Genomic DNA, 18,892 nt, shown 5'->3' with positions numbered 1-18,892 from the left:
TGCGAAGAGTGCCATGAGATGTCCCCAACGACACTATTTCAAATCATAACAGTAACAAATGAACAAACATAAACACAACTATAGAGTCCAAGATCAAAACTATACTCTTGTTGGAAACAAGTTGTATAGGCAAAGGCAATATCAACACCTTTACTCATGCACTAGTGAAAACGAGTATATTCTTATTTCAGAGCAAGCATGTTAGATCATCGAGAATACATTTTTCAATCGATACAATAGCTAAATCTATCATGATGGCTTGAATTTGGTGGGCTACTCTACTCACATGTAAAAAATAGTATGTTAAATGATGGATTTTTCAACTGATACAATAGCTAGATCAATCATGATAGTGAAAACTAAGTGGCTTACTCTATTCTCAAAAGCAAAAGAGTAGCTAAATGATGTGTAGCATGAATTGTCGAAGAGATTAAAAGAGTTAGAGATTGGATGTGCAAAGACTTGCAACCATTGCTCATATTTATATTTATGCTCAAAAAAGGAAACAAAAACATTTCTTCAATTCTCGCCTCATAACGAAAGAGTTCAAAAAAAGAGACCTAATTCTAATATACTCCTTAAAGCCACACATCCCAAAATTTTAAGGAATGGGAATGGACCGTCTGTGATGGAAGATGTCTCGCTAAGTCACATTTCAAAGCTTTCCACTTTGGATAGAGATATCATAGCCAACTCGATTAGTGGATGTAGATTACAAAAGTGCCACTTTCCATTGGCCAATGAAATACTAAACAAATTGCATGCACCCAAAGCAAAAAATGAAGAAATAGTAAGGAGCACCAACCAGGGAAAAATTCAAGAAAGAAAAGGAATCTGATGTGATACTTTCTCAACAAAGGTGTGCCAAGCGAAGCAACCAGAAAACATGGGCAAAGGCCGCTAGAAGGAGCACATGCGTAGTCACGAATGGCAGTAGCTGGCAAGCATGAGCACAGGTGCAAGTCGTTGACATGGCGGGCCGCCAAGCGAGGGGGGGGGGGGGGGGGGGGGGGGGGGGGCCATCTTCATGGCGGAGACTGTCGCTACTTGAGTCTGAAGCTCTCTTTGTTTGGATGCGAGCCCCATGAGCTTGCCATTTTGTGTAGGCTTCAAAGGAAGGCCTTAAGAAAATGGAATTGTGTAGAATCTCCGTATGAATTGAACAAAATAACAGAGTTGCCAGTATGTGCCCACGATTTTTGAAAATATATTTAAAGAGAATCTGTTGTAGATTCTTTAGGTTAGAAGTGGTTGTTTGCTGCATGTAAGCTCGCGAAAGAAACTGCATGCAAGGGTGCGGAGCGATCGAGGGTCTCTCTCTGTCTCTCTCCGCGCCTCAAAGGCAATGTGGAGAGCTCTGTGTGTGTGTGTGTGTGTGTGTGTGTGTGTGTGTGTGTGTGTGTCTCTGTGAGGGCAAGGTTGTGGGAAGGGGAGCTCGCGGGCAGGGTTGTGGAGAGCAGGGATTTTAGAGGAGGGCGGGGAGAGGGGAAAGGGAGGGAATCTTCCCACTAATAAATTTATTTTTAAGCCTACCAAATGTATCAGTAGGAGCTAGTAGTAGTAGATGTGTTTTTTTTTTTTTTTAATGCTAACATAGAAGCCTGTATCACGGATTTCAGAGGTGGGGTGGTCTGAGCCAGCCGTGGAATGGGTGATACTCAATAGGAGCTAGAATAAGGTTCGAGTCCTCTATTCCGCTATTGGAAGCGAACGGATTGACTAAGCTGGGACCAAAGATTCCGTGGAGGAATCTAAGTATTGAACAAATAAAACCTACCCATCTTGAAAAAGAAATGAACGGAGAATCTTTAAAGATCGTCATGCAACGTGTGGTGTTAGCAGAGCTCGATCTGACGTGTACAGTGCAAGGAAAAGTGTAGCCAACGACTGGAATACCTTGAAGCATGGTTGAGAGAATTCGTGAAGAAATCGCTAGACATGGGCTCATGTTCAAGCGCCTGATGCACCCTTGCTATGCTAAACCCAACCATCAAACGCACCGTCAGTTTTTGTACAAAACTGCAAAACATGTGAACAATAATTGGAAAAAAAAAATCCATGCTTTATTGAGACCTGTGAAGTCTTCAGCACCACAGCTATACTAGAAATAAGACAAGACAATACGTGATCTCGACAGAAATGTTCGGTTACATATCGTACACTGACAAATGCTAGTACACTGACAGGATTCCAACATATCTGCAAAATAGTAATTACTGTGATCTTGCATCATTTAACAGCAAGACTGTTTCTAATAAAAATGTTGTTGTCTTCTCTGTAACATTAGCCCTCCTTTGACGATGAATGTGTGCTGCCACAAAAAGCTACCGTAATGCTGCAGTTTACAACATGCCCGAGGTAAACACGATGCACTCGCAAAAGATTCCAAGAAGTTCGCAGAGAACATCCGAAATGAAATGAGTTGCCTTGGGATGACGACTCGTACTATGCTCCATCCAAATGCTCTTTTTTAGCCACCTTGAAGTTTCGGGAGTCACCACGAAGCCTATTTACTGATTAACGTCCTCTATGGATCCCATACGATTGATGACCTCCACAAGCTCCACAAATTGATGGCACCATCATTGTTCTTTTCAGCAGAATTTATTGGCTTCTCCATCAATCTTATCCTGCTCGCAGATTAAACTACAAAAACCCTGTGCTGACAGTGAGGTCACTGAGATTGGAGAGAATATGAGAGCGTGTGGTCCCTATTTGATGAGCTAAATCGAGTTGCTCTTTGACAGCCAGCATTTCATAGCTGCAAGAATCACACATTTTCCCAACATGATTAATTCTTGCATTCAAAATAGTAACCGCTCCAAAATTCCAAGGGACAATGCTTACTGGAATAAAAGTTCACAATCTACAATATTATCTGGCCCGGGCCGATGTGTTTGCCCACATGCTTTGAATTGTCGAAATGCATTTGGATTCAAACCAGCAACGTGAGGAACAGCATCGACGAGTTTTTTTTGTAAAGACTGCAATCGGCGAAAGGTCAGCTCATCCAAGGGAGCAACACAGCCTATACTTCCATCAAGCGTTCCAAAAAGGAGAGCATATCTATTTGTGCGCGCAGAGCTTGTAGTGGGGAGCATGGGCAAGCGGGTAAACTTTGAAATGTGCGAACCGACATGGAATTCTGCTCTTGGCAGCAGCTTCTGCCCCTTCCAGCTCTCCACACTCTTTGGGGAATATGAAAATATCTGCCCCATGATTTAGCAACATAAAAGACTCGATTTTAAGGAGCACAATAAAATAATTACAAAACCATTAGTTTAACTTACCTGTATATTTTTCCGACTATCAGAAACCATCAGGCTAAGAGTGCTACCATCAATCAGAAATTCCGTTGCAAAACAGTCCAAACTTCCAAAATCCTTAGCTAAAAGAACAAGCTGTGCACCATCCTCTTTCCAGCATAAGAAATAAATACTCTTATGTATGTCACCAAACAGCACAAAATTTTTTACCTGTAAGATGGTTGGAAAAAAGGCTTAGACAGGAGTACTACATAATCTAAACTAATAGCTTTTATACAGAATGATGGAAAGTACAAATAGATATTGAACAAAAAGAGAGACATAGTACATACAATGTTCAGGCTCATGACATATAAAGGAGCATCATAAAAAGCTGTTCCTTCAAGATCGGTTCCATTCCAACTATGAAGAAATATCTTTGTTCCAATAGCTACAAGCAAATGACCCTGAAGGGCAGCTATAGCAGTGATCGCTCCTTGTTTACACTCCTTTGAGAAAACTTCAGTTGCCTGTTGAAAACCGTATTCAGATGATCAGGAAAGATGTAAACCAACTGTATGGAGATATAACTATCAGACAAACCAATACCCAGCATGAAGGATCATTTGAGTCCTGCCCGAGAGACATTAAAATGATTCGACCCCTTGAGGGAACATCTTCCCCTTGTACATAAGCAGTACCAATTGCAAGTAATGTTTGCATCTGCTCAGGACCCTGGCAAAGCCATCAAGCAATGTATGTTTCCTGAACTTCACAAGATGCTGATGAAAACAAATCCAGACACGTGTATGAAAACTGACCTTGACGTTCACAATACGAACGGTCAATGCATGCTCAAACATTTGCATGGGCAAGACCGTCCTTGTGTCCCACACTGTTCCTGCTCTTCCAGCTTCAATTATGCGGACTTCAAACTCTTCCAGATTGACCATCCGCTCTCCATCTTCATTCTCCAATTCGGTGATAAAGGCAGTTCCTTGATCAGCCGACTCTATTATCTGTGCCACTGGCTTTTGGACCTGCAAGTGATCGTACATCACTGGTTTAGACTACACGCGGGAAGCAAGCAATTTGAAAATTTCTAAGCCTGCCAATACAGTCCTGAAATTGCAGTTCAGCAAAATCTACAAGTCCTGGTTACAAACACCCGAGCAGGTGTCCAAGGCTCTCACCGTAGATGAAACAATGACAGCGTACAAATTTGCATCAGCATGATATGTTATTTGATGAGGTGTCCCTTTCAAAGGGATCTGAAAGGAAGTTCAAAAAGAAAAAAATATGTCAGAACTTCACAAAGGTCAAAAAGAGAAAAAAATTGTCAGAAATTCACAATAACTGGAGAACATAAGCTACAAGAGAATAGCCACCTTATAAGCAGCCCAATCAATGTCATAGTTTAAAATAGGCAACTGGCAAATCTTCAATAATCCCTGATAATATAAAAGAGACAAACTTATGTTTGAAAAAAAAAACACCGCAAGATTTGAAAGTGTCAGTCTCAGAGTGCAAAGAGACAGTACAGGAATCAAAGGCTAGAGACAGGATGACACAAAGCACTGAATACACAAAATCTAATATATACTAACTTGTGCAGTTACATATATGAGACCATGATTACAGTTGATGTTGTGCAAAGGAGTGAATGCAACAATTGCACCATCACAAAGCTGCAAAAACAAAACGCCTGTCAGCTGATGTCCGGAATGGCTGAACAATCTTCTTCTGGTTATGCATACCTGAGGATGTACTTGCAACCTTTCCCTAAAATTCATCAGCCAAACAGGCCTTGACCCTGTTATAAATGCACCTCTAAGCCCACTAACATTTCTGAAAGAAACAATACTTGGCTTAAGTGATGCAACATCATCTTCTCCAGAGGCCCGATCTAATCCCAACCTCACAAATCGCAGGTTCTTCAATCTTGATGTCACAGTGCCCAAGACGCCTGTTCCTGGTTCATTACCATCCTCTAATACTGGGCTATTGTCTGTTGCCTCGTACAAATAAGCATGATAGCAAAGACATGTTCCATCGCTTAATACTGCTAGCAGGAATGGTCGACCAAACTTATCACTCCACTTCTCCATGCAGACCTCGATAACATACAATAAAGCACTTGGATCCTGTTTCGCAGAGTCCTGTGTTTGCAACTCTATAGTCTCTTTTCGTGTTCCTTCCAGATTGGTTTTGGACAATCCTCTAAAATCATAGAGGAATCTGTATCCATGTGGAAGGTCGTTGATCGAAAAAACACAGATTAAGTTTGGAAGCTCAAACAGCTCCAGCCTTCCGCTTCGTCTGCAAATTACACAGTAGATATCACATTGAATACTATCAGACCCATCACTAATGTCCACTACGTCAAAAGTTGGAGCTAGCCAGGCATCCATGCTTGTTCTACGCAACCAAGGAGAAGGTCCTCTATCCTGATATAGAGAGCAAGCAGTAACTGGGTCCCCAGAGCTTTGAAACATTGGAGGAGAAGAAACTGAAACATTGCAGTTTGTAGGATCTGCAGACAAGCAGAAAAAATGATCAAACCACATTGAAATGCTAAAGAAGCTTCTTGGAGATCACACTGCAAAAGCTTGTGCCAATATCAAAATTCGGACTACCGCCGGTCACTAGTTGTAATGTCCCATCTGTCATCTTGAGCAGGACATAAGGATCTACAATCGATGCATAAGCAACACATATATTATCCAACTTGGAGGTTCCATCTACTTTTGAAGGACCAGCCTCAATGCGAAGCTCTTGAGTCATGTATGCTCCATCAAGCAACCGTACACCTCGAGAAAACACCTGCACAACTCGTTTCCTGCAGTCACAATTCACTAGATTCTCTCTCTCTCTCTCTCTCTCTCTCTCTCTCTCTCTCTCTCTCTCTCTCTCTCTCTCTCTCTCTGTGTGCTGCTCTGCACTCGCCCTGCCCCTGCTCGCACGCCCCCTCCCCCCCTGCTTGCTCACATCCCGGTGCTCTGTTTTCCCCCGCGTAGAGAGAGAGTGGGCTTTTTGGCCCTTTTCCCAACGTAGAGAGAGAAGACGATTCTTGTAATGGAAATGGTCTATGAGCTTTGAGAATAGCGGAATTAAGAGAATTAGAGTGAGCATTTTTGTGAGATTACTTTGAGAACATAGAGGGTGAACTTAATTAATGATAGCAACATGAACATAGTACTTAATTAACTTTGCATGAACAATACTTTTGCAAGAGAGAGAGTATTAGAGAACATGACAATAGTTGAGGACCGGATTTACTTGGAGCCGGTCCTCTCTCCAAAAGGCGTTTGTATTATAGACTCCCATCAAGAGAGACTTGTTACAATACAATCTTTGTGTTCCTTGTGACCTTGGTGATGCTATGAAGATGGAAAGCTTCATGCATCACGAGCTTAACATAAACTTTGCAAAAAGTATTAACTATCCCAAGCCTCAATCCCAAGGCCTCAAACACCTTTAAAGGTGGAGAGAGCTAGCAGGGAATGAGGGTAGAGAAGAGAAGGAAGAATCATCCATAGGAGAAAGAAATAGTTCCTCACTTATCATCACTCTTCTTGCTTATCATAGCATAATAGCATAGTAATGAAGATGAAGAAGATGGCAAGCTTAAGCATTGAAGCATGGCTCTTGGTTGGATTTTCATTCCATAGCCAAGAGTGTTGGTGTAGACTCTCCACTTCTCAACAAGCTTGGAGTAGGAGATGGAGCTCTTGCATTCCACTCCACACAATGAGAGAATGTGTGTGTGTGTGTGTGTGCGCGCGTGTGTGTAAGAGTATACCCCCCTCTCATGCTTGGTCCACCTCTCTCTCTCTCTCTCTCTCTCTCTCTCTCTCTCTCTCTTTTTATTTTATTATTTCATTTGAACAGTGTTCTCTTTTTCTTCTTTGAGAGAAAGAACTTAATTACTTATTTTTATATATCTAAATTCTTATTGGAGCCTTTAAAAACCTATCCAATAGCATTCAAGCACATCATGAAGGCCACATGTGGAGGATCATTTGAACATGTGTCTTTTATGCTTATTAAGTCATTTGGTTGAATTGAATACTTCAAGGATTTAATCAATCAAGCATCAAAACGTTGATGTCTCTTGAGAGTTGTCTTTGAATTGAATACTTCAAGAACCTTAGTCATTTAAGCATATGAAAAACACCTCAAGCTTTTAAGTAAGGTTCCCACTAACACTTAGCAAGCTAACAAGCACCTCATGCTTGAGTAGGATTCCCACCTCAAAGTCAGCCCTAGCTTGCATAAGGTCAAAGGACTTTTGAACACTAACTTTTGGAGGTCTTTAATGAAGCTAACCTTGAGGTCTTTAAGCTCCATTCGGTAGCATTGCTCTTTAACATATCATCTCTCATTTGGACCCCTTTTAACCTTGGCCCCGTGTTGAGACAAATCCATAAGCACATGTCTATATTCTAACTCTTATTCCTATTTATTCTCCCACATTAAATGACCAGTTTAATATGAAAATCATTTGGATTGGTTAGATATTAGATTTTATGACATTATCTCTCTTGAAATCATAGTCGTCCTCGACTATGAAGTAGAAGAGATAAAGTCTTAGTCATTAGTCTGCGTTTCTTTACGGGTAGAGGATCCCTTTTCACCCTACGACATCATTCCAAAATGCATGACTAGTCCATTTGGTGCTTGGGAGACATAGCTGCCGCAAGCATGTTTGCTCTTTAGTCCGTATCATACTCCCAAAGTAGAGTGACAAATTCTACTTCGTGTTTGAGTGACGTCGTCATTACAAACATGATTCTAAGCATGCATACTATTTGAATTTGTGAACAAAAGAGGATTAGTCTTATAAGACAAAAATATTGTTCATTTAGAAAGCATTTACATTTACTTACTCTAGAGCAGCATTGTAAGCATTGACAAGGTTCATGTACTATCCTTAAGCTGTGTTCCTTGCATCCATCTAGCATCTTCAAATGGATAATTTTTGAACTTAATAAGATACTGTCGGATAATCTTACCATGCCGTAGCACCTTGTCTTCATGCCGAAGGATAGCTTTGGGTTGTAGCACCTCTTCTTGGTCTTCCATTTCTGGAGGGTCTTCAATAATTGGTTCTATTGGTGGCTCTCCTTTGTAGGGCTTAAGTAGGCTCACATGAAAAGCATTGTGTATGAGCCAATAGTTGGGCAACTTAAATTGATAAGCCATGTCATTGATTGGCTTCAAGATTTGAAAAGGACCATAGTATCTTTTTGATAATTTAGCATAATACTTTTAATGGCCCGTAGGATTTTTGCCCGTCATTTGCCTCAATTGAGCCTTGGAAAACTTAAGTAAGACCCAATCATTTTCTTTAAATGTTTGTGCTTGTCAGCGACAACTTTTTGCCTTTGTTGAGAGATGGATATAGCCTCCTTAACCTTTTGAAAAGATTCTTGTAGGTCACGGCTATACTCATCAGCAATAAAGATCTTCCCATGTACTTTGTAGCAAGGGACTTTTAAGTCTTCCCTCTATGATCTCAAAAGGTGCTTTTCCTATAGTAGTATGGACAGTATTATTGTACCCATACTCTACAAGGGGTAAGTACTTCTCCCATTGTGATCGTTGATCTACTTCTGTAACATAAGTCTTTAGTAGATCGAGTATCATAAGATTGGCTATCTCACTTTGGCCATCCGTTTGTGGGTGGTAGGCCGAAGAGAAATTCAATCTTGTACCTAGATTTTCAAAGAGACCTTTCCAAAAATTACTGATCATTCTAGGATCTCTATCTGACACGATGGATGTTGGTAATCCATGGTGTTTGAAAATCTGAGATATGGAGATGGTTCCCATTTAATGTGCGTTAATAGTCTTTTTGATAGGAATAAAGTATGCTTGCTTGCTAAACTTGTCGATTAGTGTCCATATTCCCGTATTCCCATGGATAGACTTGAGTAATCCAAAGATAAAATCTATGGATATACTCTCTCATGGTGAATTAAGGATTGGCAATGGTTGGAGTAATCCAGGTTTCTTCCCTCTATCATACTTAGTCTTTTGGCATACCACACATTTTGAAACATACTCTTGTATGTCCACTTTCATGGTAGGCCAATAGAAGTATGTTTCTACTCCTCGAAGCGTAGGTTGAATGCCTCTATGCCCCTCATAGTGAGGAGCATGGGATTCATACATGACTTTCTCACGAAGGGAGTGGGTACCACATAGCCTATTGCCATGCAGAAGATAACCATCCTGCAAGGTGAATGGTTCCTTTTTCTTCCCCAAAGCAAGGGTTGACATTACATTTTTGAAGTCAGGGTCAATAGCATACTCACCTATCATGGAAGATAGATCATTCTGAGTTGATATAGACACCGCATTGACTTTTGGTCGTAGTGAAAGTGCATCGGCTACTTGATTGTGCTTACCACCAATGTGAGCAATATGAAAATAAAATTGCGAAAAAAAAATTGCCCACCTCATTTGTTTGTCGGAAAGCTTGGTTTGCGTCATGAAGTACTTGAGACTTTGGTGGTCTGTTCGTAAAATGAATGGAGTCCCCAATAAATAGTGCTTCCATGTATCTAGGGCATGTGGAACGGCTAAAAGCTCTTTCTCATAAATGTCCAAGACTTGTTCATCCGTATTGAGCCTTCGGCTCTCATATGCTATGGCATGCCCTTCTTGAAGAAAGACTGCTCCAAGGCAATCACCAGAAGCATCACATTGGACCTCAAATGGCTTTGAGAGATCTGGAAGCATGCGCAGACTTCTCAGTCTGGCTTCCCTTCTTCATACAGGATGATTACGGTGCAAACAGCTTGGTTTAACTACATCTCTTCTCAGAGGCCCTTCATAGCGCAGACTGTTGAGTCTGACTTTTCCCTCATCTTGGATTACCCTACCTACTCACAAGGCACCATCCAGTGGTGGTTCATGCGGTCTATCGGTGACTGTTGCAGCTTGCGGTAGCTTCTACAGTGCAGGCTGTTTAGTTTGGCTTTCCTTGTTTCGGAGGACGTGTACTACGCAGATTGCTACATCTGGCCGTCTTGGAGTTTTTCACAACTTAGCCACCTGGCCACCTTGGGTTGCAGGTTCATGCATTGACAGGCTTCCAGTCATGCTCATGACGGTTCATGGGCTTCCCCATTTCCTCTAGACGGTTTGACTACAAATAGCACATATCCTACTGGACAGGACACTTGCAAGCCTATTGGCACTTCTTTTACGACAAGGAGTCGTTTTCACGCTCAATTCGATACGTTCACGCAGTATCTCCACCCTGTATCAGCAGAGTACAGTAGTTTGCTACACTCTTCGTGATGGCACTTTACCATGGAGATCTCTCGACGGTTCGAACAAGCCAGAGTGTTGCAGACATCTTCATCCTTTGTCTCACATCTTCGGCTTCATGTGGTTTGTTCAACATACGGTGCTAAGAGGGGGTGTTAGATTTACACCACTCTGCTGCTTCACATAGGTCTACGGCATACTTGTACCGCTAGTATGTCTCCAGGCTGGCCACCCATGTATAGGCTGCAGTTTTGTTCGGCCGTCCAAGTTTGGGACAGCTGCCCACCCAGTATGGACTCCCCTTGGGCACTCATATATATGGGGTCAGTGGGGTACCCATTTCACATACGTTGTATTGACAGGTCCTCTTCCTTGGTACTCATGGGGGGCTTATCACCCTTTCTTCCACATACACCAGCGTTTTGTGCTCTCTCTCTCTCTCTCTCTCTCTCTCTCTCTCTCTCTCTCTCTCTCTCTCCCCCCCCCCCCCCCCCCCCCCCCCCCCGCGCACACTCTCACATGATACCTTTTCGTATTATGTAATCAAAGTTACAAGCCCGACGGCATTATATCTGCCAGTAGGGACACCGAATAGTATGGATCTGATGGTGAAAAAACCCTTGTAATGTTCAACATCCACAAACCATAGGGGAAGTGATACAAAGTTACAAAGATGGGTGCTACGATGAAAGCTAGGAGCAAGGGAGTAAAGCAAGAAGGAAGCAAAGAGTTGAAGCAGAAGCAGAAGCAAGCCACCTAGACCTCGACAAGGAGGCCGTAAACTTCAACCAAAGAATCTCCAATAGCCAACTCTTGGTCTCCGAGGCCATAAGCAGACGTATCCGAGCAGAAAAAGCACTACCACCACCAAAGACTCTGCATGAAAACTCCATAACCTGTCACAAACCGGTGACGTGGCTGCCCAGTACGCACACACACCCCCTCTCTTGGCATGGAACAATGCCATGCTGGCAGAAATGATGACGTGGCTGTATTGTACGGATCTGGGAAATACAGAACCCTGCTGACATGGCATTGCCATACAATCTCCGCGATTCACAGCGCAAAAAGCAGGGCTGCTGACGTGGCAGACTGCGTACGGATTTTCAGCTACACTTTCACCTGTTTTTTGGCTACCCAAGGCAGTTGAGAGAGAGAGAGAGAGAGAGAGAGAGAGAGAGAGAGAGAGAGAGAGCTTTTGCTTTATTTATTGCAAGGCTTTTAAATTTAAAACTTTTGGGGCTCTGCTTTTAGCATCCCTTGTAAACCTTTATAAGTGTGGCTAGGCCTCTCACTTCTCATAGCATCTGGACGCAGTCTGAGAATGAAAGCCTCCCACTCCTTTCTTCTTTGAGTTGCAGATTAATACAAAAAGAAATACCAAAAGGGACGCCAATCTTTGGGGCCAATATCTCTAGGCACGAAACTCCGTCGGGCCGTGTCGAATCAATTTGTAAATTGTGAACTGTTTTGAAGTCAATTCTTGCCGTATTGCGGTAGAATCTTGACTTGGAGTGTCCAAGTCTGTTACAGCGGTATCAGAGCGCGGCCGATTTCTCTCCGACCGAGAAATCCGATCCTTTTTACGCAGCAATTATGGATTCAGACAAAGATCAGTCGACTTCCTCTGCATCCCAGATGCGTGAAGAGATTACGAAGAAGATTCACATGAGGAGTACGGCCCACCTCGGCCTACTCAGGCAGAGCTTGAAGAGATGGAACGTCGACGATTGATCGACGATGCAACAAAGATGATGCGAAATTTTGCGAAGGACCCGAAATTTGCAAAATTTATGAGCCAGACATCCTTCGACGAGGTGCATTCACAATGGCGGCAAACCACCCCTCAAACCGGCACTCAAGAAACATCCTACTCCAAGGATGTATACAGACCAAGAATTAGAAGAGGTGGTTGATTCACGGATTTCTCAGCTTTTTGACGCGCAGAACAAAGCAGAAAAGCACGACAAAAAAAAGAAGAAAGGAACTGACTTCCCGCGTTATGTGGGTCATCGGTCTACATTTGCATCGGCAAGAAAGTTGAAGAAGCGTGTTCGATTTGAAGGAGTACCCAGTTCTTCTTCTCCTTCTTCTTCTTCTTCTTCTGAGAGTTCTTCTAGCTCCTCTGACTCGAGCAAAGAAGACAGAAAAGGGAAAAAGCGAAGCAAAAGACAAAGCTTCGGAAAGGGCAAGAAAAAGGCAAAGAAGTCTAAATCTCGCCCAGTTGTTGACAGTTCTAAGGAGGACTCGTCTTCGGATAGTTCGCACTCTGACAACAACAGCTTTTATGCAAAGAAGAAGAATTTTTATAAAGCCAACCAGTATGACTTTCTGGAGGATAAAAGCAAGAAAGTCCGAGAGTTTAAAGAAGGTGGACAATCAATTAAATTTGACACGTTTTTTGGATATCGAGATGCTTCGAAGGCTTTGGCCTTCATACAGCAGTTTGACTTAGCTTTCTCTGGAGGCCGTTACTCAGAGCACTCCAAGATTCGGAGGGCTACCTCTTACTTCAAGGGAAATGCTCGAACTTGGTGGTCTAGCAGTTTGACTTAGCTTTCTCTGGAGGCCGTTACTCAGAGCACTCCAAGATTCGGAGGGCTACCTCTTACTTCAAGGGAAATGCTTGAACTTGGTGGTCCACGCTTCTATTGAACAAGACAGCGCAAGTAAAATGGCTGAAATTTAAAAGGCTTTTTATTTCTTCTTGGCTGACTCAAGAGTACAAACGCGACATACAAACTACTTGGAACCATCTTCAGATGACCAAGAAGGATACATTGGACGCATATTGCGAGAGATTTGGAGCTCCTTTCTACCAGCCTCTTCATTTAAGAAGATCACGTTCAAAGAACAGATTGAGCGGTTTACCTTGGGACTTATTATAGAGATCCGAGATCATTGCTTAGAACAAAAGTCAAATTCCATTCAGGAACTGATGAGTCATGCAAAACGGGGTTTTGCCATTCATTCAGGCAGTATGACCTACCCCACCGATGAAATCATGACGCACAGGACCGAACAGACTTCGAACAATCAAAGTAGAAAGAAGAAGAGCAACCCAGCAAAGAAAGAAAAGGATGCATGACCCAAGCTCACTCTTCGAGAGAGAGCTCTCTACATCAAAGAGGGGAAGTGTTTTGAATGCGGGGAAACTGGGCATATCTCCGCAAAGTGCCCTAAAAAGGCACCGAAAGAACATAACGACAACGATGAAGACAGGCCTGAGGGTTCGAAAGCAGCTGAGGAACGTGGACAAAAAGACAAGCTGAAAGCAGGACTGGTTCCAGATTGCATGGGTACTCACCCAAGCACGATTGACGAGAGTTCAGAACTTTGCCGAGCATGGGGCAAAGTGAAAGACCAAGAAGCCCTGATCTTCTTTGATGGAGGAGCCAAGGCCAACTTCATTTCACCTGAATTGGCGGCACGGCTCAAGATCACACCCGATCGGATAGGACCACTAGCAAAGGCAATTCTAGTGGCACCCGGCAGAGACGTAGCCATTACACGTGTCATTGGCAAACTTCGGTTGCATTGTCAGGGGTATTTGGGGCATGAGGACTTCTACATAATGTCCTTGGAAGGTTGTTGGTCCGAGCCATGAGTAAAAACAACACTTTTCAATCATTCAATACTCCCCCCGCAAATAACCACAAAGGTCCGAGCCATGAGTATGAACAAGCATTCTCAAATCATTTCTCACTACTCCATCCAGGACTAAAATCACCAATCATTGAAACTAGTATTAAAACCAGAGTCAAACAATTCAAATCGGCACCAAGACAAGTTCAAGACAGATACCATCCATTTCAAACAAATTTCAAACAATACTTTCTAGCTATAAAGAAAAACAAGTAGAGAGCTCATTCAAGGTTTTGTTCGGACAACCGAACTTTGAGGACGACTGGCTTGTCCTTCTACATCACGGTGATGGTTCGGTTCCGAACCTAAAGAGTCGCATCGTTCTTGTCGTGCCAACGCATGCCCAAGAGAACGTCGCAATTGCCCAACTTCATGATGTGGAAATCAGCTTTTCCATGATAATCTTCAATAGTCACTGGAAGAGCACCAATGAATGGTACCGCTTTCTGAGTTTGCCTCGTGTCTAGCTCAACTTCAATTTCTTCACCCTCTGCATCATAATCAAAGTGCATCTGCTTTAAGAATTCTGGATGGATAAAGTTCTTTGTACCTCCCAGGTCAAAGAAAATGAGGGCTTTGAAGCCATTGACTTTGCCATATGCTCGACACAATTCATTTGTACTCTCAAGGCGTATGCCATAAATATCAAGAACTAGTCCAACAACGGGTCTAGCTCTCTTAGCAGGAGGTGATGTTGGGATTATGTTGACTGTTGGTACGCGCGTCGGCTCCTTTGGTCTATCAATGCGTTTGGGACAACTAGAATGACTATGCCTTGTTTGAAAGCATCCAAAGCATCGGCCTTCTTGTAGTAAGGTGTCTCGTTGTTCAGGCGTCAAACGAGGACTTTGCGGTTGATTTTCACGTAACGAATTTGTTCGTTGTTGCCGAGAGTTGTGATTAGTGGCCGGAGATTCTTCTGTGGTAAACTCTAGCTTCCCCTTCATCAGTTTGTAGCCGACCGCGGCATGGTCCATAAGTTCTTGCATGGTGGAGACTTGCTTGGATAGACAATATTCCTACAATGGTGATGGTAGTCCAATGGTGTATCGCTCGCATTGGGCCTCCAAGGGAACAAATCTAAAGAAGGACACCGGAAGGTACACGACGAGAAACCTTTGGTTATATTCGTTCATGGTTTCGGTGGCAAGCATTTTTCAAGTTGCCCCACTCTGCCCAAATCCAGACTTCAAACATAGAAGTCGTGTAACTACGTGCCAAAACTGTCTTGAAAGCTTGCCAGGTCCTTGGAGCATGTGGTTGTGTCGCGATTGAACTCCACCATTGCATAGCATTATCTTTAAGAAATCCAACTGCTCGAGAAATCTTGGATTCTTCTGTATAGTTCCTCAAAGCATAGATGTTGTCGAATTATTGTAGGAACTACAATGCTTTCTTGCGATCTTTCACCCCGGAAAAAGTGAAAAATTTGACTGTCGTACCGCCATCTTTAAAATCTTTGGGTTGGTTAGGCGCATATCCCGGGTATGGATAATAAGGGTATCCCCATGGGCTCCAACCATTGTAGCATGGTGGAGGTGGGGGCAATGGTGGTGGCAAAGGCGGTTGCACTAGATCAGGGTCAGATGGCTGCACCATATTCCTGAAAACTCCCCAATCCGAAAAGACGACTGAGAAGGTTGCCAGTTGGAAGCTCTCGTACTTTCTGATGCCAGAGGAGGAGGTACCACTTGGGGCATCAGAGGGGGTAACATGTAGTTCAAAAATTGTTGAAAACTTTTCAACATCGGATTATTCTGTTGAGGATGCTGCGAAAGAATGTCGTAGAGTTCGTTCAACAGAAACTGCAAATATTCTGTTGAACCCATGAATTCCATGTCTTGGGTTCTTTATGGCTTATGCCCTGTAAGGCAAAGCGATGAAGACGGGAGCACGCCCGATGCGCGATGAAGTAAGGGTGGGAGTAGCTAATAAGTCCGAGGTCGGGGCTCGAGAATACTTCAAGTAAATTCCAATAGCTCTGTCTGCTCTTTTGTAGGACCAGTATGCTTTCAGAAAAGCACACACCTAATGCTCTGATACCACTGTCACAAGACGGGCACCACATGCCAATAGAAAAGAACAGATTGAACAAACTTTCAGCACTTCAATAACAATTGAACTGAAAGAGAGAGAGAGAGAGACGACACTCACTTCAATAACAATTGAACTGAAAGAGAGAGAAAGACAACACTCGACACGGAGTGGTGGAATTTCACCCCAGAGAGTATTAGCCCTAAACCTTGGCGCCCCTTTCGATATTTCTTTATATTGCTTCAAGTCAGTACAAGCCAATACTCCAGACTCTGTACCTTCTCTAGGAAGCATGCCAAAGAATGAGTCCATGGCCTCATATTTAAAGGCCCTAGGCCCCAAAAACAGTTTACAATGAAAAGCCTTCAAACTCAAAAGCAATGCCAAAAAGCTGCCAACGTAAATCATGGAATTTCGTACAACTGCCACGTCAACACTGTCAGTGCGTTTTAGCGGAAATCTGCCACGTCAACATTGTCAACGCAAAATCCGGGATGTCCATACAACTGCCACGTCATCAATTTTTGGCGCAAGTCTTTCTTTGTGTGTGTGTGGGTCCTGCTTTATTTTAATCCTTTATGTCATTTGAGGCCCCATCGGACGGGGTCTCCATAAGTTGGTAGGACTTCTTCTACTGTTACTTGTTCTTCTTAGGGTTTAGGCCCCTCGGCCGGCAACAATAAGTTGGCTCCACTCTTCAGGGCTTTGACACGTCAGTAGTTTGTGACAATTACTTTCTAACAAGAGTCCAGGTTTCAAGGGAGAGCTGGTGGATTACCTATGTGAGAAGCTTCATGTGCATCACAGGTTTCCCCATTGCAATGGCATGAATGAAAGGTTTAATGGAGAGCTCATAAGGATGACAAGAAAAAATGTGAAGACTTGGGATTTAGAGCTACATTGTGCTCTATGGGCTTATAGGATTGCCATCGAGTCAAGTACTAGTTTCTCTCCCTTTCATCTACTTTTTGGTAAAGAGGCTTTACTTCCTATTAAGGTGGAGATACCAGCTTTGAAGCTAATGCTAAAGCTTGAAGAAGAGCCCAATGATGCATTCAAGGAGAGGCTTCTATATTTGCAATGTGTACAGTTGGATAGGTTTGCTTGCTTTTGAGCATTATGAGCAGGTCTTTAAGAACAATCAAGCAAAGGCAAATGAGAAGGTGAAGGACAAAGACATCAAGAAGGGTGACATGGTGCTTCGTTACAATAGTAAGCTTGATAGCACTTTTCAAAAGAAGTTTCAAATAAAGTGGCAAGGTCCTTTCTTGGTCTTAAACAGGTTTCCAAATGACACATATCAGCTTGCTAACTTGGATGATACCCCACATAAACCACGTGTTAATGGCTACAGGTTGAAGAAGTATATTGCAAGGTTGACTCTAATTGAGAACGAGCCTTCTTTTCAGCAATTTGTTGATCATGGGGCTAAGTATGAAGATGAAATGAAGACTCTCTCATGTGGTTTACAGGATCTCTTTTGTGTTGCTGATCATAAATGATCTGGCAGGCTGGTGTGTGGCAAACTATGTTGGGCGCATTTTCGGCACCCCGGTTTTTGTAAATTTGTACATATGGACATAACGCCTGATGTCAAAAGGGTGAGTGGAGTTTCTTTTTGTGGGTTTTTTAGCTTGCTTTAGCAAGCACATATACATACAGGGCAAGTCACTAGCATAACACCAGCTGTTGGGTTACTGTAAGTGCTCGTAAGTGAGTTTTTTGAAGTGAGACTTGTATATAACTAAAACTCATATGGAAACTTAAAAAAGTTCAGCCAAAGATCAGAAATTTGCAGGTTTTAGCTCGTTGTGCCTCCTTCATGGAATTTTAATGCAGTTTTTTCCCTCGCATTGCCTTCTCTACATGTAGTCGTGCCAGAACAGCTTTCTGTTCGCATCAATTTTGCATATAGCGGCGTGTAGATTCAATTTTGGTCATCTTCAGCTTTCTCGCCAGTCATTTTTCAAGCTTTAAAATGCCCCAATTTGAGTTGTGCTTTTCAAGTTATGATTAGTTCTCTGCAGGGTTATGGCTATGGCAACCTAGTAGCAAATTGTGTGCAGACAGATTTGGAGGGCATGTATCTATGAATTGTGGAATTGATGTTGAGGTTGTGGGTTTGTGATGTTCAATTGTGAAAGGGGAGGGGGGGGGGGCTTTTCTTCATATGCATTGGTCGACGTGTGCTGTAAATCCGTGCTTTGACAGGGTTTTGCTCCTATGTGATGTGGTCCTTTGGGTGGGCGTGTGCTTGTAAATTCCCAAGGGAACATAGGCCTTTTGGTTGGGGTTTACTAAGAGTGGTTTTGATATACTTTTTGGTGTTGAGGTTGAAGTTTTAACACTCTTGGGATGCAAAGCTATAGAAATGTCTCATTTTCTTTTGCCCAACAACAGTAAGGAAAGACATTAACAGGATAAAGCATGGGAGAGCTTATGATCATGAGGGATTAGTGCCCGAGCATTTTAATCATGCCAGAGATATGCTTGAGCCTTGCATAGCTTCTAGCTATGATGTTAAATCGTGCTATGTGTGAGGGCCTCCCTGAGACTTGGAGTTTGTCTACTATCGTGCGTATTGTAAAAGCAGGAGACCCTAGGTACGCACTCCCAAGGGGATTTCTACCCTGATTCGCTCCACTATTGAAGTGAAGCAGGGATGCCTGCTATCTCCTACTTTGTTT

General features: G+C 42.9%; 1 protein-coding gene across 3 annotated transcripts in view; it reads right to left on the bottom strand.

Annotated features, from left to right (window-relative positions):
• Nucleotides 1-2,130: 2,130 nt before the first annotated feature.
• The window catches only part of CPSF160 (cleavage and polyadenylation specificity factor 160), a 67,167-nt gene continuing 50,405 nt past the window's right edge, over nucleotides 2,131-18,892 (bottom strand). For all 3 annotated transcript variants that reach the window (XM_086496472.1, XM_086496473.1, XM_086496474.1), the window contains 11 exons: nucleotides 5,882-6,084; nucleotides 5,003-5,778; nucleotides 4,853-4,933; nucleotides 4,634-4,696; nucleotides 4,439-4,516; nucleotides 4,067-4,285; nucleotides 3,855-3,980; nucleotides 3,599-3,775; nucleotides 3,291-3,476; nucleotides 2,848-3,209; nucleotides 2,131-2,761 (listed from right to left, as the gene is read on the bottom strand). In XM_086496472.1, the coding sequence (XP_086352598.1) occupies nucleotides 2,647-2,761; nucleotides 2,848-3,209; nucleotides 3,291-3,476; nucleotides 3,599-3,775; nucleotides 3,855-3,980; nucleotides 4,067-4,285; nucleotides 4,439-4,516; nucleotides 4,634-4,696; nucleotides 4,853-4,933; nucleotides 5,003-5,778; nucleotides 5,882-6,084 (2,386 nt within the window). In that variant the 3' untranslated portion in view covers nucleotides 2,131-2,646. The remainder of the gene's footprint in view (nucleotides 2,762-2,847; nucleotides 3,210-3,290; nucleotides 3,477-3,598; nucleotides 3,776-3,854; nucleotides 3,981-4,066; nucleotides 4,286-4,438; nucleotides 4,517-4,633; nucleotides 4,697-4,852; nucleotides 4,934-5,002; nucleotides 5,779-5,881; nucleotides 6,085-18,892) is intronic.

This window comes from Adiantum capillus-veneris, chromosome 23 (genome assembly GCF_014529385.1).
Source record: "Adiantum capillus-veneris isolate H3 chromosome 23, ASM1452938v2, whole genome shotgun sequence".
Lineage (NCBI taxonomy): Eukaryota > Viridiplantae > Streptophyta > Polypodiopsida > Polypodiales > Pteridaceae > Adiantum > Adiantum capillus-veneris.
This window is presented reverse-complemented; position numbering and strand designations above follow the sequence as displayed.